Source organism: Acinonyx jubatus, chromosome B1, assembly GCF_027475565.1.
Source record: "Acinonyx jubatus isolate Ajub_Pintada_27869175 chromosome B1, VMU_Ajub_asm_v1.0, whole genome shotgun sequence".
NCBI lineage: Eukaryota > Metazoa > Chordata > Mammalia > Carnivora > Felidae > Acinonyx > Acinonyx jubatus.
Window position 1 is genome coordinate 157,339,545 of NC_069382.1, and position 24,369 is coordinate 157,363,913.

Consider the following 24,369-nt stretch of genomic DNA (forward strand, 5'->3'; position numbering starts at 1 on the left):
TCCCCTAGGGACTAAAACAATAAAAGAATGCCAAACAAGAGCTTTTTCTTACTAAATACCCACCTGTGGCACACAGAAAACAGTTCTTTTTCTTTTTTCCTGCTTTGCAGACATTGACAATACTCAGCAGGCGTTCATCATTTGGTGTAAAAATATCTCTTTGTAACGCATGCTTGATTGCTGTCATTTTTAATCAGCTAAAAAAATTGAGAGTATAGATATTGAGCTTATTCTCAAAATCATTCTGTCCTTCATTGTCCCATTTGTAATTTAAAAAATGATCTTATTTATAGCTAATAAGCATAGGAAGAATGATTTAATACATCAACATATCTATACCATAAAAATAAAAAGCTTTATGTTTGGAAAGGAAATTAGAGAACCAGTGTTATCAAACTTTAAAATCTTTAGACGTGCTTAGCAAATACTATGATACAAAAAAATTTTTTTTAAGAAAAAAACCCATGCTCAATTTTTGAATATTAATTTTCTATATAAAGAGCTCTTATAACTCAACAATAAAAAAAAACAAATAACCCAATTAAAAGCTGAGCAAAGGATCTGAATAGACATTTCTCCCAAGAAAATACACAAATGGCCAATAAGCACAAGAAAAGATGCTCAGCATCATTAACCACTAGGTAAATGCAAACCAAAATCAAATATGTATCTACCTACCACTTTATACCCACCAGAATGGCTAAAATTAAAAATACAAGTGTTGGTAAAGATGTGGAGAAAAAGGAACTCTTTCATACATTGTTGGTGATTGTAAAATGGTGCAGCCACTTTGGAAAACAGTTTGGCAGTGCCTCAAAAAGTTAAATATAAAATTACGATATGATCCAGCAATTCCACTCCTAGGTATATACTCAAGAGAACTGAAAATATACATCCACACAAAATGTTGTTCATAGCAGTATTATTCACAATAGACAAAACATAGAAACAACTCAAATATCCACCAACTAATGAACTGATACAACAAAATGAATATCTACACATTGGAATGTTATTTGGTCATTAAAAAGAAATGAAATACTGATACATGCTACAACACTGATGAAACTTGAAAATATTATGCTAAGTGCAAGAAGCCAGTTAAAAGACCACATATTTTATGATTCTGTTTGCATGAAATGTTCAGAGTAGACAAACCCATAAAGACAGAATGATTTATGGTTGCTAGGGGTAGGAGCAAGGAGAAATGGGGAGTGACTGTTAACGAGAAAGGAGTTTCTTTTGGGTGATGAAAATGTTCTTGAATTAGTACTGATGGTTATATAACCTTGTGAATATACTAAAAACTACTGAATTATATGCTTAGGTGGGTAAATTTTATGGCATATGAATTATATCTCAATAAAGCTATCATAAAGAAATAGGTTTCCACTTACCTTTTTCTCACTTAACTCAATGTCTTTTTTCAAATATCAACGTAAGTTAGATATTTTTAAAAATGTCTTTTCAACTTTATTTTGAAATATATATATTTGTGTATATATTACTATTTCCAATGTAAATGTGTAATACTTCATACAGGTAAGCGTGCTTAGGAAATTAACTTCTAACACCCTTTATATGGGAAAACGAAGAAATTATGAGTTTGAAATAAATGACACAGAATGAATTTTTACAATATGATGCCATTTTTGGAAACTAGGTTATCACCTATACTTTACTCAATCTGTGAAACTTCGATCTCTGCTCCAACTCAGAAAATTGCTTTTCTCACAAAAAATCACATTTTCCAACTTTCATTCCTTTTTCACCTCATCTTAGCCTCTAGTCTTCTGACCTACCTCTCCTTCCTGTTATCATCTACCTGGCCTCTCCGAGCTTAATTTCTTTTCCACTTAGCCTGCAGGTAGCATTCACCCACAGTGTCTCCTTCAATTATCTTACTCTGTGGACTTGTTCACCATGTTTTATCAATTTCCATGAACTGTATTTTTCTCCACTTCTCATGGGATACCATATACCACACAAGAAGGCCATATGTCCATGTTGACTGCATTCATTAGAAGTATCTAAATCCAGTCAAAGCTAGACTTTCAGTGTTGCTCCGCAATCCTTTAACACTTCCTTTGAGGACCCCTTCCTACTCCCCATCAGTGTGCTGCAAATCTTTATTCACCTTCTTCAATTCCCAACTCTACTGTCAGCCTCCACCCTCTCTGCAAATGATGTCACCATCTACCCTGCAGAGGCTATAGAAGCCAATTTTCCCCAATTGTTTTCTTCTCCATCTCATTACATCTTCACCCATCCTAACCTCTATTCCACCTGTTGCAAAAAATTTGTGTCCATGTTACTAATCACTTAATATGTTCTAGGGCCTAGACACTGCATTAAAAGCTCTACTCCACCTGATGTCCAAGATACACTGCATAACGGCCACTTTACATTTCTATCTCTGGGCTTTGTTCATGCAATTTCCTTTTCCTGGTATTCTTTTCCCCCTAAATATTCCAACCCATTCTTCCAAGATCCTGCTAAAATGTCACCTCTTCTGTGAAATAATCACACATACAAGAAGAATAATTCCTTTTATATTTCTCAAACACTTCCCCTCTACTCAGCTAACATAGCACTTACAAACCATAATTTCTAGTTAGTTGAATTCTCTCCCACATTAAAGGTAGCTCTTTGTAGGAAAAGATCATACCTTATTCATCTGTGTATTCCTAGAACTTAGCAAAGACCTAGCAGGCATTTCAAAATTAAGCAAAATGATAGCACCAAATAACATGACAACTATAGTTTTCCTAAGATTTCCCTTTCCAACTCACATTTGTCCAGGTTCAAAATCTGTCATATTTGATTATCCTCCTCCATTGTCAGCACGAAATCTGCTGCCACGTTCTGCTGATTTCTCATCTATATATAATTTACCCTTCCTTTCTGTTCCCACTGTTAACACACTAATCCAGGCTCACATCAACCAAGTCCATTTAACAATTCAGTATCTGGTTATCTCTTTGCAAGCTTCTGCAATCTCCAAACCCTTGATAAACAAATAATATTAAAACATAGCTTTCATCACAACATGCCACCACTCAACATTTTCCTAAGGTTCCCATATACAAATCTTCCACTCCAAGCCCTCTGCTCAGTGCAGTCTTTAAATCTTTGCTTAGGTGCTTTTCCATGCAGGGAATATCATATAACCAAACCCTAATTACACTTCATGGTTTATATGAAATTGATTCCATAAACATCTTAATCCAAATTGATCTCTTCTTTCAATTGCTAAGGAACTTCCCTATTTACTAAACAATCAGGCACTTGCAGTCCAATTGGTCCATGAGATCATAAGCTTAGAGATCTCAAGAACTCTCTTGAAAGAGAGAGGAAGAGGTGCTCCAGCAAGGTTCTGTGTTCTTTCTTACGTAGTCAGCAAGTACCTCTTGAGATAACCTGAACTGAATAATAAAAACTGGTCAAATGAGTGGCTGACAGTGGCCAACGTTTACCACACCATCCCTCTTTGGACAAAATCAACAACTGAGTGTAAGGTAAGTGTAAAGCAAGAGAGGACTGGTTATACCTCATAAAGGAGCTAGGCATAATGAAAAGCACTATGGCACCCTTATTTATTCAGCAAATACTGATGCCTACTAAGGGCAATGCACTGTTCCAGGTTAGAAGCGAGTATGACAGACAAGTTCACCAAGACAAGAACAGCCGTGCCTTCGTGGCATTTACATCCTAAGGGTCGAGTCTTTAGAGTATTTTCGTGTAAGTCAGGGAATAAATCACTAGAAATCCTCTAAAGCTATTTTCCGGGTTTAAGAATCCACGTCTCAGGGCACCTGGGTGGCTCAGTCAGTTGAGCTTCTGACTCCAGCTCAGGTCATGATCTCACGGTTAGAGGGTTCAAGCTCCGCATCGGGCTCTGTGCTGACAGCTCCGAGCCTGGAGCCTGCTGCTTCTGATTCTGTGTCTCACTCTCTCTCTCTGCCCCTCCCCTGCTCACGCTGTCTCTGTCTCTCAAAAATAAATAAATGTATAAAAAAAAAAAAAAAGAATCCACGTCTGACCACGTTCCAGAAGCAGTCAGCCACTGCTTACTGTGTTGGTTTTTGTTTCCTTAAACTCAGTTGGACCATTACACAGCGTGACAAAGAGTTTGTCATTGTGAGTGCCCGCGTGGGTTACGCCCCGTACGCTATCGAGACAACATAGCAAACGGAGGCACTGTCATCCAGAAAACTGTGCATAGAGACAGGGGAATGCGCCTTAAAGATTTAGAAGAAATGTGTATTTGGACAAAGAAGGCACTGTTACGCCCTCCTCTCCTGGTCCACGTCAAAACACAAACGATCACGGCCGTTTTGCACAAATGAAATCTGGTTCTTATGGATGAAACCAGGAAGGGATGTGTGAGGATTGCGGTTAGCCCGCAGGGCAGCAGGGAGTTGGTGGATGCTCCTAGCGGGCTTTGCGCCTTACCCAGACACGGGGCGAAAGGGAGGCCAGACAGAGGAGTGAGAGGTACCCGACCCCGGACGCGGAGCCAACAGATGGGCTGAAACGCTGCCTCAGACCTTGGCGCCCGCCTGTCTGCTAGTCTCTCCGCGCCGATGGAACTACTGGGCAGCCGCGGCCCAGGGCTTACCACAAGGCTGGACCGAGCCCGGCTGTGCCGAGGCGGGTCCTCCAAGACGGAGACAGGACAGGGCCCCGACGGCCACCGCTACTAGGATGAGCCCGTCAATTTAGCCGTGACCAGGGAGCTGCCGTTCCGCCACCACTTCCCACTTCCGGGCACGTGACAAACCACGCCGGAAGTCGACCCCGTAGAGAAGGAAGGCCAGGCGGTGATGGGCGTGGTGAGGCGGGGCAAAGTCTTGCTGGAGGGGCGTATCAAGGACTGGCAGGGGCGGGGTCTCTGTCGCTCGGAGATTGACGACACTTCGGAATTTGGGATTGTGTGACATTACTTTCCTTAGAAGAGTTATTCAGGTATTCTCCGCAACTTAATTTAAGAAGAGTTCTGATTGTTTTCCTTTTTGTATATGTAAAGCTCTGTTAACTCTAGATCCTAGCTACTTATAGCATGGAGACTATAAATAAACTAAATCAGAATTTTTGAGGGGGGCCACCTGGGTGGCTTAGTCGGTTAAGCGTCTGACTTTGGCTCAGGTCATGATCTCACGGCTGGTTCCTGAGTTCGAGCCCCGCGTTGGGCTCTGTGCTGACAGTTCGGAGCCTGGAGCCTGCTTCAAGTTCTGTTTCTCCCTCTCTCTGTCCCCCCGCCCTCTCTTCACGCTCTGCCTGTCTCTCTCTCCCTCAAAAGTAAATAAACATTAAAAAAATTAAAAAAAAATAATTTTTGAGGGGTGAGACCCAGACTTCAGTACTTTTTTTTTCCAGTTTTTCTTTTTTCTTTTCCTTTTCTTTCTTTCTTTCTTTCTTCCTTCCTCCCTCCCTCCCTCCCTCCCTCCCTCCCTCCCTCCCTCTCTCTCTCTCTTTCTTTCTTTCTTTCTTTCTTTCTTTCTTTCTTTCTTTCTTTCTTTCTTTCTTTCTACTTTAAATATCTTCCAAAAAGGTCCTAATATGCAACTACGGTCCAGAACCATTGATGTAGTGAGATTAATAGTCAAAGAGGTTAAAGTGGGAGAGAGCCAAAACATAAGAGACTGTTAAAAACTGAGAACAAACTGAGGGTTGATGGGGGGTGGGAGGGAGAGGAGGGTGGGTGATGGGTATTGAGGAGGGCACCTTTTGGGATGAGCACTGGGTGTTGTATGGAAACCAATTTGACAATAAATTTCATATATTAAAACAACAACAACAACAACAACAAAGTGTGGTCCTCAGACCAGCTGCTTGGGCATCAGCTGAGGGCTTTTTAGATACTGCAGCCTCTCTGGCTCACTTCAAATCTTTTAAATTCGGATCTGCATCTTAACAAGATGACACTTGTGCACATATAAGTTCGAGAAGCACAAATGATGCCAAGGTTGCTGGTTGCAAAGCAAGTAATTCATGTTCTATGTTCCTGGCACTTATTTTATGCCAGGCACCTTGATACAGGTGCAGAAATGATTCAGACATGAATCCTACCCTGAAGAAGTTCACAGTTTGGTAGGTACAACAAATACATATAAAATAAGACACAATATAAGTGACCAAAGAAATGTACAGGTCAGATAAGTGTGCTGAGAATTTAAAGGTGTGATTTCTTTGCTCCTGCTCGACACAGTCCTTTGCAAGTGTTCCACAGGAATCCATTCATGCCTACATTCATCTATTTGACAAACAGTGCCACCTCTATGCCAGGCACTGTGTCAGGTGCTGGAGATCCAAAAACAGGGATCCCATTCAGAAGAGGGCACACTTTCATTGGGAAAGCAGAATTAAATACATGGATAAAGTACAGTTTGGTGAGGTAAATCCCACAACAGAGATAGAAAAATGAGACTACCGTAGAACTGCAAAAAAGGGAGTGATTCACTCTGTCGACTATGGATTCATTGAGAAAGGAACAAATAAGGTGCAAAGTATCTTTCAGTGTGTATCTGAATATATAATTTGGTGGAAAAAATCAGAATTAGTAATGACCTATTTGCTACTGAGATTAATATGCTCAAGTTAATGCTACTTAGAATGCTTTTCAATTTCATTGAATGATTTTCCTTCTAAGAGCAGGATCTGTCTAGTCCTATCTTTATTTTTTATTTAAAAAAATTTAATGTTTAATTAATTAATTTAGAGAGAGAGAAAGAGAGAGAGAGTTAGAACATGAGCAGGAGAGGGGCAGAGAGAGAGGGAGAGACAGAATCCTAAGCAGGCTCCATGCCATCAGCACAGAGCTGGATGCGGGGCTTGATCTCGAACCATGAGATCATGACCTGAGCCAAAATCAGATGGTCAAGAGTCAGATGTTTAACCGACTGAGCCACCTGGACACCCCTGGTCCTATCTTTAAAAAGATCCATTTGGCCCTTTGTGTTCAGTACTGGAACTCTTACTGTGGCCACTATTTATGTGAGAATCACATGTACTATTTTGTCCTGCAAAATGTGCTTTTTTTTTTACCTGTATGTTTATGGCCCTCTTGAAAGTTGGGGAGTGAACTGCATTTCAGAAGTCTGGACTTCTTCCCTAAACTCCAGATTTATGTATACTGCTTTCCCAACATTTCTACTTGCATATCTGTCAAGCATTTCAAATTTCTGGGTCCAAAAATTAAATTCTCCTCTCTCCCCTCTTGGAGTTCCCCAAAGTAGAGGCTGAAACAAAGGCTTGTGTATAGTAGTTTATTGGGGGCTTTGACCCCAGGGAGCAAGACTAAGAGAAGAGGAGGGGTAAGTAAAACAAGGAAGAGGGAGAGGCAATATAATGGTGTGTTATTTAATTGGTCATCACCATGCTTGAATGTTTTCTTGATCTCTTAGGACCTTCTGAGAATTTTCATGAAATGAGTCTCAAACTGTCTACTGAAGGCAAGAATGGAGCCCGAAGTGACCCAGTAATAGTGAGAGTTTCAAGTTCACTCTATTCCATGTTATGTATTCTGGTGGAAATATCCCTCTCCCAACCCCTAGAGAACTAATTATTATTATCTAGCAAAACTTAAATTTGAGATTCAAGAAACATAAATCTGTAGGTGAGTCACTGATAAAATGGACCAATCCTGCTCCAGTTCCTGGGTTTCTGGAGCCATGTCTTTAGCTGTTAGGGATACTCCTTATCAGTTGGTTTTGAGCATTTACCACATCTTGTAGGACAACACCTCAATCCCAAAAAGAACATTACTGGATTTGTAGCAAGCTATTCCACCATTTTTATGAGCCTGGCTTCTTCTGAGTGATGAGGGATATTGCAATATCAGTGGATTCCATGGTCATGTGTATATTGTCACTTGGCGGTTTTTTGTTTTTTGGGTTTTTGTTTTTGTTTTGTTTTCTTTTGTTTGTTTATTTTTTGTTGTTTGAGGTTTTTGGCCATGAAATGGATTCTTTAGTTGAGATAATGTTGATCAGGAATGTTTTAATAATTCTGGTGATTGTGGAATGTTGGCAGAGTCACTGCAAGCAAGACAGAAAAACCTAGACATCTGTAAAGATTTGTATTTCAGGTCATTTCTCTATCTATATAAAGCAAACAAGGAAGAACACTCTCCTAAGTTCTGGCAGCTGGGAAGATTCTTTTGTTCTTTTGTTCTTTAGATCCATCCCTGAGTGGAGCTGTAGTGCAACAGCAGTCCAATTTTGCCTACTTACCAACATAATATGCCAACCCATCTGCGAACCAAGTTTAATTTTTTTAATTCCATGTTAGGTAGTCATAGGGAACTCCCAAAAGGCCATGGGCATGAGTTGATGAACAGATGTCAGTGCTATAGAAGTATGTGCCAGTAGTCTGAGTTACCTAGTCATGTAGGTTCCTCTTCTCTTGGATCTGCTCAGGCTCAATCCTATACCATTTCCATACTTCATAGATAGTTGCTGTGCCCATGTGCTTGTGATTTGGTGTATCCGATACTATTCAGCTCATGATAAATAGTTCTAGTTTTCCCAGTGACTAGTTCTCTGCCTCAGAAGGCATGGCCTTGCAGAACATGAGGGACCTGTACTGCAACTCTCTTATTAGGGGCTTTACAGAAATTTCACCCAGTGTCTTCATCTATCATAGATCTCTATAGCACCATTAGATCTTCTAGAACAAATGACCTGAGAGTTAGGTAACTTGTATCACAGTCCTTGTGGGAGCATATCCCAGTGATGGGTACTTTAGTTTTCCAACAAGTTTATTCTGATATCCTTACTTCTAAGAAAGGTATTTTAGTGATGGTTCTTTAGTCTCATGTGGTAAAGTCATATCTGATCTTTCTGTTTCTTTGTCCTCTGATTCCTTTCTCCATACGCATTCAAAATTGTTATAACATCTCATTTAGCACAGGCCATCATCATATCCAAGCTTTAAGGGAGACATCAAGGTTGTGTATTAGAACTGACTCCGGATGTCCTTGCCAAAACATTAAATCCAGAATCATAGGTGAATAGCCCAATGTCATACATTCTCCCATATACAGCCTTATAACCTGATCCCTCTGGCTTAGCACTCTAAATATTCACTCTCACAGATATCCCTCCAGTTCATATTGATATGTGTTAGCAGTTCTGCAACTCCTTATAACGTAGTCTAGTTCAGTAGTTCTACACTGGGGTGATTTTGACCCCTAGGGGACATTCGGTAATGTCTGGAGACATTTTTGGTTGTCATTACTGGGAGGATTCTACTAGCATCTAGGGGGTAGATGCCAGGGATGCTGTAAACAGTGTACAACACACAGAACAGCCCTCCACAACAAAGAATTGTCCAACCCAAATGTCATAAATGCTGAGATTGAGAAAACCTGGTCTAGTTCTTCCTAGAGCAGAGACTGCAACCCCGTACAAAGGATGTGCTGAGATCTGACTGTGGTTACAGGCTTGAGGTAATGAGGGTAATGGTGTAGATACTGAGGGAAATAAGGTTATATTAGGAGGCACTTACCTCAGATATATTCTTTGCAGCATTTCTGGACAAGGAAAGCCTTCTCTCCTTTATCAAGAGAAAGGAGACTTTTGGCACAGAGGATAACAAAAAATCTGAAGGTTTAAGAGTATAAAGCATGTCCACACAAATGTCCTCATTCTAGATCTCAGGATTCCATTATTTTCTTATTAGGGCTTTGGCTTTGACATGAGTGATGTTTTAAGGCTGTGCATTAAGACTTCTTTGTAGCTCTGCCACCCTTATGATTATATGTGGGAGCTGATGTTTAGCACGTCTGCTTTGTGGCTACACTGCCCTAGGGGCCTTGTGGCTTTCACAGTGTGCCATGATTGACTGAATACTCCCTGTCATTTTCTTTTGTTAAGATCTCCAAAGCTGTTAGCAGACATCAGCCCATCTTATAATTATTATTGCTTTCATGATGCTGAAATACCATATCTACCACATAATCCAATGCTTCATCTTCTGTCTGCACCTTATTCCAATCTACTACAGTTGAGAGTCTTGGTAATTGTGATGTTACTATATGCCAGGGGTTATCACCACTTTAAATTTACCACCAACCACCAACCACTTACTACCAGCAGGGGCCCTTATTGTCTTGTGATCAGTGATGTAGGATCAGCCTCCAAAATCCCATACTGACAGTTTCCTTTCTAGAGCCAGTTGTAGTGCCCAGGGTTCCTCTGAAAGCAGAGACTAAGACAGAGGCATCCATGCTTGTGGTTTATTTGAGAATATGAGTTCAAGGAATAGAATGAGGGCACAAGGGAAATAAAATAGAGAAAGAGGAAAAAATAGTATTATTGAGGTGACCTATACCATGGACAACTTTGATTGATCCCATGGTACCTTCTGAGCAGCCAGAAGGCACTTATGGGATGTCTTTCAGAATTCCTCATAGGAATGAAGAAGAAAGAGGAAAACATTTATCCATCACTTCCTGTCTACCATTGGTCATGACTGCACTACATGCTTCTAGCTGCATGTGGGTGTGGAGGGCTGGTTTCTTCAGGTTTCCCATGCTATAAGCAAAGAGTGAGAGAGACAAGATGTTGTTATATTGCTCTCGAGAGAAGGTGGTTGATATCTGAATAGAACTGGTTACTGCCCAATACTTAGAATAGAGGGTGAGGCTGGAAGGATTTAAAATGATGCACAAAAGCTTTCTAAACACAACTTCCCTTGGGTGCCTGGGTAGGGTAGCTCAGTTAAGTGTCTGACTTCAGCTCACGTCGTGATCTCAAGGTTCATGGGTTGGAGCCCTGCGTCGGGTTCTGTGCTGACAGTTCAGACCCTGGAGTCTGCTTCGGATTCTGTGTCTCCCTCTCTCTCTGCCCCTGCCCTGCTCATTCTCTCTCTCTCTCTCAAAAATAAATAAAACATTAAAAAAAAATAAACACAGCTTCTCTCTCAGTTTTCTCTATTCGGGTTAAAGGTATCTCTGTCTTTGCAGCTGTTCAGGCCAGTCCTTGACTCCTCTCTTTCTCTCACATTCCACATCCAATCTTTCAAGAAATTGTATTGGTTCTACCTTCAAAGTACATCCAGAATCTGACCACTTCTCACCATCTCCATGGCTACTCTTTCCTTGATTATTGACAGTATCATGTCTCTCCTGAATTACTGCTGTCCAAACTGTCCCTTACAGCCTCCTATGCTCTCTGTTTTTCTACGCTTATCTCCCTACAGTCTATTCTTAACACAGCCTCCAGAGTGATCCTTTTTAAAACATGAGTCAAGAGTCAAATTGTGTTACCCTTTGCTCAGGATCATCCAGTCACTCCAGAGTAAAAACCAAAGTTCTTACAATGACCTACAAGACCCTACACTACCTGCTCCTTTCTCTGTCCACTGGGACTACTCCAGTTGGTCACTTGAGTTCAGTTCCGTAGACCTCCTTGGGAACAACTGGACCTTTGCACTTGCCTTTCCCTCTGCTTGGAATGATCTTCCATTAAATATCTGCATGGTTTGGGGTGCCTGGGTGGCGCAGTCAGTTAAGCCTCCGACTTCAGCCAGGTCACGATCTCGCGGTCCGGGAGTTCGAGCCCCGCGTCAGGCTCTGGGCTGATGGCTCAGAGCCTGGAGCCTGTTTCCGATTCTGTGTCTCCCTCTCTCTCTGCCCCTCCCCCGTTCATGCTCTGTCTCTCTCTGTCCCAAAAATAAATAAAATAAAAAACGTTGAAAAAAAAATAAAAAAAAAATATCTGCATGGCTCATTACTGCATCCTTTTCAAGTCTTTGCTTAGATGTTACCTCAATGAGGGCTTCCACAATAGCCCTATTTAAAATAGCATCCCAACTTAGCATTCTTTATCTTCCATTTTTGCTTTGTTTTTCTTCATGGTTCTTACTACATCCTGGAATACTATAACATTACATCCTGACATATATGTTATTTGTTTACTTGCTCTTTCTCTTTCTCTAGAATGAAGCTTTATGAGGGTGAGGACTTTAATTTTTTTTGTTCACTGATGTATTTCTAGTTCCTAGAACTCATACCAATGCACTTATTATGTTCTATGTACTATTCTAAGTGCTTTACGTGTATTGATTAATTTAGTCTTTACAACAGTCCCGTGAGGTAAGAATCTTTATTATCCTCATTTTAAGACTAGAAACTGGAGGCACAGATTCATTATTTAGCCTAAGACACATAGTAAGCATGTAGTAGTAGTATTTTAATGAATATCCCTTTATGTTACTATAATCCTCTGCATCAAGCGGACCTGAGACACAACATAAACTGATGGAAATACATCATCACTGGGTCATGCACAAGTAGGTTCAAGTCTGGTCTTTACTGGTTTAATGACCACAGGGTACATTACTCAATCTTCTGAGCCTCAGTTTCCTCATTTGTAAATTCAAAATAATAATCCCCATCTTTTGGGACTGTCATGAAATTTGCTGAGATATTTCTTATAAATCACTTGGCATAGTACTTGGCACATAGTAAGCACTCAATAACTGATAGCTGTTATTCATTGATTTAGAAGATTAAATTGGGTAGATTGATGTTCTTAAAAAATGTATAGTAGTCACTCAGGCTCCGAGATCTTGCTTCCTTTTCATAGACAGAAGGCCACGTATACTGACATATATCACATATGAGGCAATCAGCAATCTCATGTTTGGATAGCATGAAATAATTTTTCTATCATTAAAAAGCTCCAAGGGAAAAGTTTCTTCCAAATGGCCAAGAGTAGTGAATATTGATGATAACAATATTGGCAGGATTACTGAAGTTAATTGTTTCCTCCCTTGATACTATGCTCTGATAAAGCAGAGGTGTGAAACTTGTGGATTCTTAATGATCTCAGAGCACTCAGAGTAAGCTGCACTTATTTTCCACATTTTGGAGGCAGGAGGGGAATCCCTTTCTCCATGCTTAAAATCCCTGAGGGAGGAAGAACAGAAGTGTGCTGCTGTCTCCAGGGCTCTGCCTGATGAAACACCAATGAGTGGATAGCACAACTGGCTTTGTGGACTTTGTTTAGTGAGAAACCATAGATCTCACACAAGTGAACTTTCGCATGACCCACTTGTACGGCAGTCCACCTGTCCCTTAATTTAAGTCTGATTGATTTTGATTAAGTATGAGGCCAAGAGGTCTTTATATGTTTGAAGAAATCCTATGAGTTTATATAATTTCATTTTTTCCTTATTTCTAAATTTGGGGACTTTTAGTATGTCAGTTACTTGGATTTTTCTCTTTTCTTTTTCTTAGCTGTTTTATTATGATTCAATTATGCACATTTCTGTCTAAGGAAGCAAGAACAATTTCTCAGAGCTGTCAGGCCATTAGTATGAACACAAAGAAATCCAAGTAATTTTTTTCTTTTTTTTGGAACAATGAGAATCACTGTACTCCACTTTCCAGATTCTTTCTTTATAAATGGCTTTAGAAGTATCAGGATAACAGAATAGTGTCTACTATTATGCACATAGTAATTGGTGTTTGTTTTAGTTTTTATTAGAAGCAGATGTAAGTATCCTCTGATAATACTTTTCATTTTTTTGCAGCTCTTTAGGAGGAAGTCAGGGAGCCACTAAATGAGAATGAGAACTACCTGTATCACCATTAATTAAATAAATATCAAAAATAAATATTAGCTAGATAACAGATACACATTTGAACAACATAGGAAAATAATACAGTAAGACATACAGATACAAGGAAGGCAAAGATTGGCTTGCAGAATCACATTGTGTCTCAAGCTTTTTTTTACTTTTTATAAAGGTTTTAACATTAATTTTTTAATATTAAATATAATTTATTGTCAAATTGGTTTCCATACAACACCCAGTGCTCATCCCAACAGGTGCCCTCCTCAATGCCCATCACCCACTTTCCCCTCTCCTCCACCCCCCATCAACCCTCAGTTTGTTCTCAGTATTTAAGAGTCTCTTATGGTTTGACTCCTTCCCTCTCTGTAACTTTTTTTTCCCCCTTCCCCTCCCCGCTGGTCTTCTGTTGAGTTTCTCAGAATCCACATATGAGTGAAAACATATGGTATCTTTCTCTGCCTGACTTATTTCACTTAGCATAACACTCTCCAGTTCCATCCACATTGCTACAAGTGGCCAGATTTCATTCTTTCTCATTGCCAGGTAGTATTCCATTGTATATATAAACCACATCTTCTTTATCCATTCGTCAGTTGATGGACATTTAGGCTCTTTCCATAATTTGGCTATTGTTGAAAGTGCTGCTATAAACATTGGGGTACAATTGCACCTATGCATCAGCACTCCTGTATCCCTTCTCAAGCTTTTTAAAATACAGTTGCTTTATTCAATGCACATATTGTGGGGTGATATTACAATAAAGGGTGTGGTGCTAAGTTTCCTGTACACATTCAGAGAAATTCTCTCAGAAATGCAGAGATCATCTTTCATCTAATTCTGAATCTCTTCTGGGAATTGGCCACCATGGACCAAAATATACATATTTTGACTTGAAGTAGAGGTAAATAATTCTCAGCATGAACTCGGATCAGGTAATGGACATAGGATTTTTCTCCTCTCTGCACTTGGGGAACTCAGAAACAATGCCACTGGCAAGCCTAGACCTGCACCCTAGAAGCATAAGCAAATTAAGGGAAATATAAATGAGTACATGGGCTTGACCATACTCATTTTTGCTAAAAATCAGTTTTAATGTTGAATACTCCATCTGCTTCAAACTTAATATCCCTCCTTTATCCCAAGACATTATTAAATTTTTTATCGTTTTTATGGATTAAATTCAAAGGAAAGATATATTTTCATATATACTAAGTAATAAGGCTTTATTAAAAATAGTCAATAAGTAACTTTCTAGTAAGTAGCCCTTAAACTATACAAAGGTAAGACTGTTGTTACTATCATAATAGATAGATAGTAGATATCATAATAGATAATTAATTTTTACCATGAATCAAGTCCCTTGAGATCAAGGACTTCCTAGAAGAGGTATGAAATGAGTCCCCAAGACTTTTTTTCCTCTTAGAAATGTATATAAAATCCAGTATTTCTATAGTAAGCTTATTACCTATTTTTTCACATTAACTTCAGTCTTCCAGGCAGAATATTTAAAATTGGTAGTGAGCAAAAAAGGGATAGTCAAACCATGAAATAGGAAAGTACAACTGTCATGAGAGATTCAGTAAATGTGGCCTGCAGGGAATTGTCCAGCCTGGAATGGTTATACAAGAACAATGTACAAAAACTTGATATTAGGACCAGCCATCAATAAAAAGTTAGCCCACCTGAAATAAGTTTCCATCAGCATGGTTGAAATAAGGGACTTCTTTCTGAAATCTATGGATGCCTACAAAATGTATTTTATATTTTCTTGACAGTAAAACAAATGGAGCTTGTCAATATCAGTACTGGTGGAGAATTACAAGTGTTTTGTTTGACTTAATATTCTTATCAGTGTTAATTATCAGGGCAGTTTATGATTTTTAAATATACAGTATATATTTTTAGTGTTTGTTTTTGAGAGAGAGCGCTAGTGTGTGAGCACTAGTGGGGGAGGGGCAGAGAGAAAGCGGGAGACAAAGGATCCAGAGTGGGCTCTGCATTGACAGCAGAGAGCCGGTTTTGAGGCTCTAACTCATGAACCATGAGATCATGACCTGAGCTGAAGTCAGAGTCTTAACCAACTGAGCCACTGAGGAGCCCCAGTACAGTTTATGATTTTTATATTGTCTGGTTATTCGTTTAAGAGTTGTTTAAGGTAGGAAAAATTTTGGAAGCATAGTAGATTATTTATTTTCTTAACATTTCCAATAATGTTTTTCTTTTTTACCCAATTTTTAAAAATTGTGATAAAATGTACCTAACATAAAATTTACCATCTTAACTATTTTAAGTGTACAGTTCAGTGGTATGAAGTACATTCATATTGTTGTGCAACCAGCACCAAGGTTCATCTCCCTAACTTTTCATCTTGCAAAACTGAAACTCTGTACCCATTAAACAATAACTCCCCCTCACCCTCTTCCCCCAGCCCCTAGAAATCTTCATTATTCTTACTGATGTTTTCTTCTAATAGGATTTTTAAAAATAGAGAATTGGATGATTAAAAATTCTACATAAGACTGAAAAAATGTGTCCCTTTAAGCATTCATACATATAATATCTGAGAAATAATTATAGTAATTAATAATCTCCTGGCTCAAACTTTCCCAAGAAGGGAAAAATGGCTGCTCTCATATCATGAATGAAATATTCTCAGAGTTTGTGGAAACAAGTAGCCAAAGTGTCCATCAGTTCTCTTTTATCAGGACTTGGCTCCACTTATTCAAGAACTGAAAGTTTCCAAGTTCTTCCCACAGCTAGCCTTCAAGGGTAACAAGTTAGTGGACTTGCAAGATCATAGACTTATTTGCTACTTGCTTAAGGATAAAAAAAATGTGTATCACTTGCAAATGGGAAGTATGACAAAAATAAAAAAAAAGTCAAAAAAAGAAATACCTTTAAAATTTAGGTCTCCTTGTTATAAAAAATAAATCTGGTTTTCAAAATGAAATCTAACTTTTTTATTTGTAAAACAGCTGTGGGGGCAGGCCCTGTATTATGTGCCATGAGGAACCCAAAGAGGAACAGCTTTTCATCATGTCTTAAAGGACCTTGGAATGAAAACTGATGACCACTGGGCGTATCCACCTTGTGAGGCTATCACTCTCTTGCCCATGCAATGCCTCGGTATGAACTTAATAAAGCACACCTTTTAATTTTTTTAAATAAATTTTTTTTAATTTTAGGTAGTATATTATTGCACAACCTGAATAACTCCTCCTGAGAGAGATTTCCAGAGCCCAGGGAGACATAATGCATTCTGTGCTTCCATCCAGCCTCCCTATATCCATCTAGGTGAGGAAACAAAGCCAGAAGCACTCAGGCTTCCAACAGAAGTTTGTTAGATTGTGGTATTGGTATCTATTACTCACCTATATTCCTATTATATACATTTATATTCTTGATATGATCTCATGGTGAGTGGAGTAGACTGGCCTGCAATTTGACTTTGGACTTGGCCTAATTACTTGCTTTGACTTGGTTTGCTAGTGGACATTATATGAGCAGAACTTTGAAATGTGCTTGTGCAATTGGACATGTCCTTAAAAAAATTTTCTTTCAAAGCTTTTCTGTCTTTGACCACAAGAAGAAAAAGTTTTGGGTAGTCAGTGGTCAAAGGAGGAAGAGAGATGTTGAGCAAACCTGAACTCAACCTAAAGTTGGATGCCACCCCGGTCCCGTTTAGCCAAGCCCAGCCTAGATCAGCCATATTTCAGTAAACCTAAAAATGCATGAGAAAGAGCTGGATACTTATTGTTTTTAGGCCATTCCAATTTATAGTTGTTTGTTATATGGCATTAGTGTGAAAATAGCTGTTACCTCCTGATGCTTAGAATGTAGTCAAGGGTAGAGTGTGTGCTAGGTAACTGATTTCCATGAGTGCACATGAGGGTTTATGGAGGAGGAGCCTCCCCCACTGCTCCAGAACTCAGCTGAGTGATCCAAAATTCCCCTTTAGATGTGGTGCTCTTGTGTGGTGTGCAACCTGAATGCTCATATGGGTGACTCTGCTGGTCTTGGCAACTATGCTGTGGGAGTTTCAAACTGTTTACGGTGGCTAAGGTAAAGAGGAGTACAAGAAAACATATTTAAGAACAGAGTATAGAGAGGGGTGCCTGGGTAGCTCAATCAGTTAAGTGTTTGACTCTTGAATTTGGCTCAGGTCATGTCCTAGGATGATGAGATCAAACCCCATGTCTAGCTCCACCCTGAGTGTGGAGACTGCTGAAGATTCTCTCTTCTTTTTCCCCCTCCCCCATTCTCTCTCTCCCTCTCTCTCTCTCACTGTCTAAAACAAAACAGAGGGTAGAGAAATAAGACATTTAGCTTGATGAGGAATTAAACTAAAAAAAAGAGTGGAAAAAAGAACACAGAAAAAGCAAAGGGGAGAGAGAGGAAACAAAATAATGCTAATGTGATCAGCTTTTTAGTAAGTACCTAAAAAGTCAGATTCCTTTATAAGAATTACATATCAAGAAAACAAATACATAGATCTTGAGTGCCTCCTGTGTATAATCCAAAGGTGAATAAGATACTATCTTTATTCTCTTCCATAAAGACATCACTCCAATATAGGAAGTGGTCACTTTTGTTAACCACAATCTGAACTCTTTACCTGAGAAGCAAACATGTGAGCTATATGGATTGGTTTTTATTAGTTGGAAAGGACAACATAAGACTTGGCATGGGATATATGAGATTTTTCCAGCATATCATCATTTGAACTGCCTGTTTTGACTAAAAGGTGTACTCAAGGTTGTACTCAGCTAGACAGTATTTCCATTTTCAATGCAACTAGGCAAGTAAGTAACTTGGTTTCAGAGAGTGAGACACCACTAACTCATTTTTCCACATTTTGATGCTGTCTGTATATGATGGCCTTGTTCATCTTTTAGTTACTTCATAGAAACCAACTTATATAGGGCTTTAAAAAATTTATTTTAGAAAACATTTAGCCTTCCTGAGAAATTGCAAAGATAGTACAGGGAGCTCCACATTTTTTATCCAGCTTCCCCCAATGCTAACATCTCATATAACCATATTACAATTCTCAGAACTAAGAAATGAACTTTAGGGGCACCTGGGTGGTGGCTCAGTCAGTTGAGCGTCCATCTTCTGCTCAGATCATGATCTCATGTTTGGTGGGTTTGAGCCACGCATCGGGCTCTGTGCTGACAGTTCAGAGCCTGGAGCTTGCTTCAGATTCTGTGTCTCCCTCTCTCTCTGCCCCATCCCTGCTCACACTCTGTCTCTCTCAAAAAGAACGTTAAAAAAATTAAAAAAAAAAAAAGAAATTGACCTTAGCTCTCTCTTCCAGCCATCCAAGATGCCAAAAGGAAAGAATGTCAAGGGAAAGAAGGTAGCCCTGGCCCCTGCTGTTGTGAAGAAGCAGTAGGCCAAGAAGATGGTCAATCCCCTGTTTGAGAAAAGGAGAAAAAGCCCAATAATTTTGGCATCAGACAGGGCATCCAGCCCAAAAGGGACCTCACCCGTTTTGTCAAATGGCCCCATTACATCCAGCTGCAGCGGCAGTGGGGCTATTCTTTATAAATGTCTAAAAGTGCCTCCTGCGATTAACCAGTTTACCCAGGCCTTGGAACGCCAAACAGCTACTCAACTGCTTAAGCTGGCCCACAGGTACATACCAGAGACAAAGCAAGAGAAGAAGCAGAGATTGTTGGCCCAGGCTGAGAAGAAAGCTGCCAGCAAAGGGGATGTCCCCACTCAGAGGCTGCCTGTCCTTCAAGCTGGGGTTAAAACCATCACCAGCTTGGTGGGAAACAAGTAGGCTTAGCTAGTAGTGATTGTACATGATTGGATCCCATTGAGCTGGTTGTCTTTCTGCCTACCTGTGTCATCAGATGGGTGTTCCCTACTGCATCATCAAGGGGAAGGCCAGGCTGGGGCGCCTGCTCCACAGGAAGACCAGCACCACTGTTGCCTTCATACAGGTAAACTCCAAAGACAAAAGAGCTCTGGCTAAGCTGGTGGAAGCCATTAGGACCAATTACAATGACAGATATGATGAGATCCACCATTGCCGGGGAGGCAATATCCTGGGTCCAAAGTCAGTGGCTCGAATTGCTAAGTTGGAAAAGGCAAAGGCTAAAGTACTGGCCACCAAACTGGGCTAAGTGGGTGCTGTTGAATTGTCTGTACATAAAAGTAATAAAAAGTTCTCTTTCAAAAAAAATTAACCTTAGTATAATATCACTAAATAAATTAGAGATCTTATTCAGATTTTGCCAGTTTTTCCACCAATATCTCTTTTCTGTTCCAGGATCCATTCTAGGATCCCACAATGCACTGAGTTGTCACATCCCCTTAAGCCATCTGTTCATCAGTGTTAGGGGTTGAATTTGTGTCTCCCCTTACACAACAAATTCATTTGTTGAAGCTCTAAGCTCCAGGCACCTCAGAATATGACCTTATTTAGAAATAGGGCCTTTTTAGAGGTAATCAAGTTAAAATGAGGTCCTTAGAATGGGCCTTAATCCAATATGTTTATTTTTTATTTTTATTTATTAAAAAATTTTTTTTTAACATTTATTTATTTTTGAGACAGGGAGAGACAGAGCATGAACAGGGGAGGGTCAGAGAGAGGGAGACACAGAATCTGAAACAGGCTCCAGGCTCTGAGCTGTCAGCACAGACCCTGACGCGGGGCTCGAACTCACGGAGCGCGAGATCATGACCTGAGCTGAAGTCGGCCACTTAACCGACTGAGCCACCCAGGCACCCCGGGCCTTAATCCAATATGACTGTTGTCCTCATGAAAAGAGGCCATGTAGCCCCAGATGTGTACAGAAGGAAGATGATGTGGAGGCCCCAGGAGAAGGTGGCCATCTATAAGCCAAGGAAAGAGACCTGGAACAAATCCCTCCTTCTCAGCTCTCAGAAGGAGCCTATCCTGATGACATTTTGACCTGAGACTTCTGGCCTCCAGACCTGTGAGACAATAAATTTCTGTTGCATAAGCTCTGCCAGTTTGTGGTACTTGGTTATGGCAGCCCTAGAAAACTAGTACACTCAATCTTTCCTTATCTTTCATGACCTTGATACTTTTGAAGAGCGTTACCTTGTAGAATGTCTCTCAGAGAATTTGGATTTGTCTGATGTTTTCTTGTGGTTATAATAATGTTATGGATTTGGGGGAAGAATAGTACAGAGGTGATGTGCCTTTCTCTGCAACATGTCGGGCACACAACACTGATATGTCCCATTATTACTATGGGTGATGTTAACCTTGATTCCCTGGCTAAGGGGGTGTCTATGGTATCTGCCACTGTAAAATTCTTATTTTTTCCCCTTTTTAGTCAATGAATATTTTAAGGGAAACACTCTGAGGCTGTGAAAACATCCTATTTCTCTTTAAACTTTCACTCACTAATTTTAGCATTCATCTGTTGGTCTTGCCCACAGCAATTATTATTGCATGTTTTAATGGTGATTTTCTACTTCTCTTATTTTTCTATATTTATTAGTTATATATTTATTAGTTTCCCTCATTCCTTCTGCTTTTATTATTTGGAATTATACTATAAGGAAAAGTTTTCCGTTCTCCCCTCATTCATTCATTTCTATCAGTATGTGCTCATAGATACTTACTTTACCCTTTTTTTTTTAATATTTACTTTATTCTTTGGGTTGTGTTCCAATACTTCCATTATTAGTTTTGTTCAAATTGTTCCAGCCCTGGCCATTGGGATCTATTTCAAGTCTCCTGAGTCTTTTTCCCTCATCCATGTTCTGTTGTTGTTTTTTTTTGTTGTTGTGTTATTTATTTATTTATTTATTTATTTTTTGAGTGCTTCTTGATCCTCTGGCACCACGCAAGATGTTCTGGATTCATCTGGTATTTTCCCTGCCCAGCCCTACTCAAGGAACTCTGCCTCCTTTTATAGGACAATGGTATTTCAAAGTGATCTTCAACCTTTGTTTCAGAATGATAGATGCAAGTATTTTTAAATGTTTTATTATGAAAAATTTTAAATGTACACAAAAGTAGAGAGACTGGTATAATAAACTCCCATGGATTCATAATCCAATTTCAGTAAGACTATGCCAATCCTATATATATTTTTTCTATTTTAGAGATAGAGAGAGAGAGAGAGAGAGTGCAAGTGGGGAAGAGGGGAAGAAGGAGAGAGAGAGAATGAGACTCTTAAGTAGGCTCCACATTCAATGTGGAGTCTGACATGGGGCTCTATCCCACAACCTGGGATCCTGACCTGAGCTAAACCTGGGGTATTTGAAAATAAATCCCCACTCCATGACATTTCACCAGTAAATCTTCTAGCATATAATTATCTTATCTAATTTATAAGGACTTTTTTTCCCCTGTCACTGTTTAAAATTTAAATCCAAGTTAGTTAACATATAGTATAATAATGGTTTCAGGAGTAGAACTCAGTGATTCATCACTTACACTAACATCCAGTGTTTATCCCAACAAATGCCCTCCTTAATGCCCATCACCATTTAATCCATCCCTCCACCCACCTTCCCTCCAGCAGCCCTCAGTTTGTTCTCTGTATTTAAGAGTTTCTTAATGTTTGCCTCCCTCTCTGTTTTTATCTTATTTTTCCTTCTCTTCCCCTATGCTCATCATATAAGGACTTTTTAAAACATACCCACCACATCCTTATCAGACTTAACAAAATTAACATTAATTATTAATGTCATACTCTAAAAATTCATATTTCCCTGTTTAAAAACTGTCTTTTTATACTTGGTATATTCAAATCAGGTCCAAACCAGGTCCACGTGTATTGGGATATTATATTTCTTAAGTTTCTTTTAAGAAATAAGATAATCATAAACAGTGCTCCTCCCCACTCTCCACACTTAAAAAAAAATTGATTTGTTAGAGAAACCACGTCACCGGTGCTACAGAATTTCACATTCTGTATTTGGGTGTCATTTAGCTTGTGCCTTCCTTCTCCATATTTCCTTAATCCAGTGGCTAGACCTAGAAGATTGATTGGATTCGGGTTCATTTTTTAAGTAGGACTCCTCCACTGGTGGCGCTGGGCACTTCGTACTTCATCACATCATGAGTACTTGAGGCTGGCTGACTCATTTGTAGTGATACTAAGATTGCTTATTGGGTTTAGGTGGTGTCACCTTGGTTCCTTCATTACAAAGTTCCCCATAACCTTTCCCCTGATGGTTTTAACAGTCATTGAGAATTGTTGCCTAAATCCATTATTTCATTAGAGATTGTAAAATGGCAATTTTCTAGTTCCAGCAGTCCTACTGCATTTATTATTTGGAATTCTTCTTTAAATCTTCTATCATGTATTACCTGAAATACAGTTCCTACAGAAAAGTCTAGATATATGCTTGAATCTTTCCTTTATCAATTTCAGATGTTCCAATGACAATAAATGAGGTTTGTTTAGTATTATGAAATTCATATATATTTGCTGTTTCATTCTGTTATAGTCATTTTCTTTGTTATGCTCAGATTTCTTCACCCTAGGCCAGTGGGAGCTACTTCAAATTGGCTCCTGTGTCCTTTGACTGACCCCAATCAACTCTGATAGCTTCCTTTCTTCCTGGTGTATCAGGATGTCCCATGTTCACCTTGTACATTTTTTGCCCCCGGCCTAGAATCAGTAATTTCTCTAAGCAGTCTTCATTCTTTTCAGTAAGAAATAGTATTTATAGGGCACCTGGGTGGCTTAGTGGGTTAAGGGTCTGACTCTTGCTTTTGGCTCGGATCATGTTCTCATGGTTCTTGAGTTCGAGCCCCATCTCTGTGCTGATAGTGTGGAGCCTGCTTGGTTGCCTCCCTCACTCTCTGCCCCTCCCCCTGCTTGTGCACATGCTCTCTCTCTCTCTCTCTCTCACTCAAAAAGTAAATAAACATAAAAAAAAAAGGAATAGTATTTATAGATGACTCCTGAATACTAAGATGCTCATTGCTCGTGATGTCTTTGTTTCAAGGTCTGAGTGGACAAATCTAGAAAATGCGTGCTTATTTTTTAAAAGATGAGTTTCTATTAATAAGTTTATATTAATATTTGCAGCTAAATTTACTCCTTCAGGGTTTTAATTTCTTTGATTTTTATTCTTGTGTATTCTCTCTCTTAAGCTTGAAATCTCAGTTTCTAATGACATTAACATAACATATGCTTTATCTTATAATACTCAGTACTCTCATAACTGTGTCAAAATAACATTACCGATATTACGACTAACAATTTAAACTTCAGAATATGGTTTAGGTTCAGTGGATTTTGACAAGCATATATAGTCATGTGACTACCACCATAATTAAGATATTTCTGAATATGGGGTGCCCATGTGGCTCAGTTGGTTAGGCTTCCGACTTTGGCTCAGGTCATGATCCCATGGCTCATGGATTTAAGCCCTGCGTAGGGCCCTGTGCTGACAGCTCAGAGCCTGGAGCCTGCTTCGGATTTTATTTTCATTTCTCTCTGCCCCTCTCCCACTCACCCTCTGTCTCTGTCTCTGTCTCTCTCTCTCAAAAACAAATAAACATTAAAAACAAAAGATATTTCTGAATATGTAAATGGGCAATGGGCAATGGCCAGGCTACATGTGGAAATAGAACTCTGACTTGCAGCAACCATCTTAGGAAGCCAACCTAGTAAGTGCAATAACCCATCTAGGAAGTCAAACTACTGTTTGTAGCAGTCAGTCTAGAAAGTCAAATAATAACCCTGTAGCAATGGGCCCCAAATGGCCTGGACTTGATTAGTAATTGACAACTTCCCTTATTTTGGCCTCCACTTCTAACTTAGGACCAACTGG

At 39.5% G+C, this 24,369-nt stretch overlaps 1 protein-coding gene and 1 pseudogene across 9 annotated transcripts in view; one reads left to right on the forward strand and one right to left on the reverse strand.

Moving 5' to 3' along the window:
• Positions 1-4,779, reverse strand: part of EXOC1 (exocyst complex component 1) — a 60,656-nt gene extending 55,877 nt beyond the window's left edge. For 6 of the 9 annotated variants that reach the window (XM_027057108.2, XM_027057132.2, XM_027057121.2 and 3 more), the window contains exons 1-2: positions 4,622-4,775; positions 64-197 (exon numbers count right to left, since the gene is read on the reverse strand). In XM_027057108.2, the coding sequence (XP_026912909.1) occupies positions 64-187 (124 nt within the window). In that variant the 5' untranslated portion in view covers positions 188-197; positions 4,622-4,775. Of the gene's footprint in view, positions 1-63; positions 198-4,455; positions 4,589-4,621 lie in introns of those variants that run through there. The other 3 variants (XM_015068544.3, XM_027057135.2, XM_027057099.2) reach the window with 3 other exon arrangements.
• Position 4,780: 1 nt separating this feature from the next.
• Positions 4,781-19,780, forward strand: LOC106971656 (60S ribosomal protein L7a-like; annotated as a pseudogene).
• Positions 19,781-24,369: the final 4,589 nt, after the last annotated feature.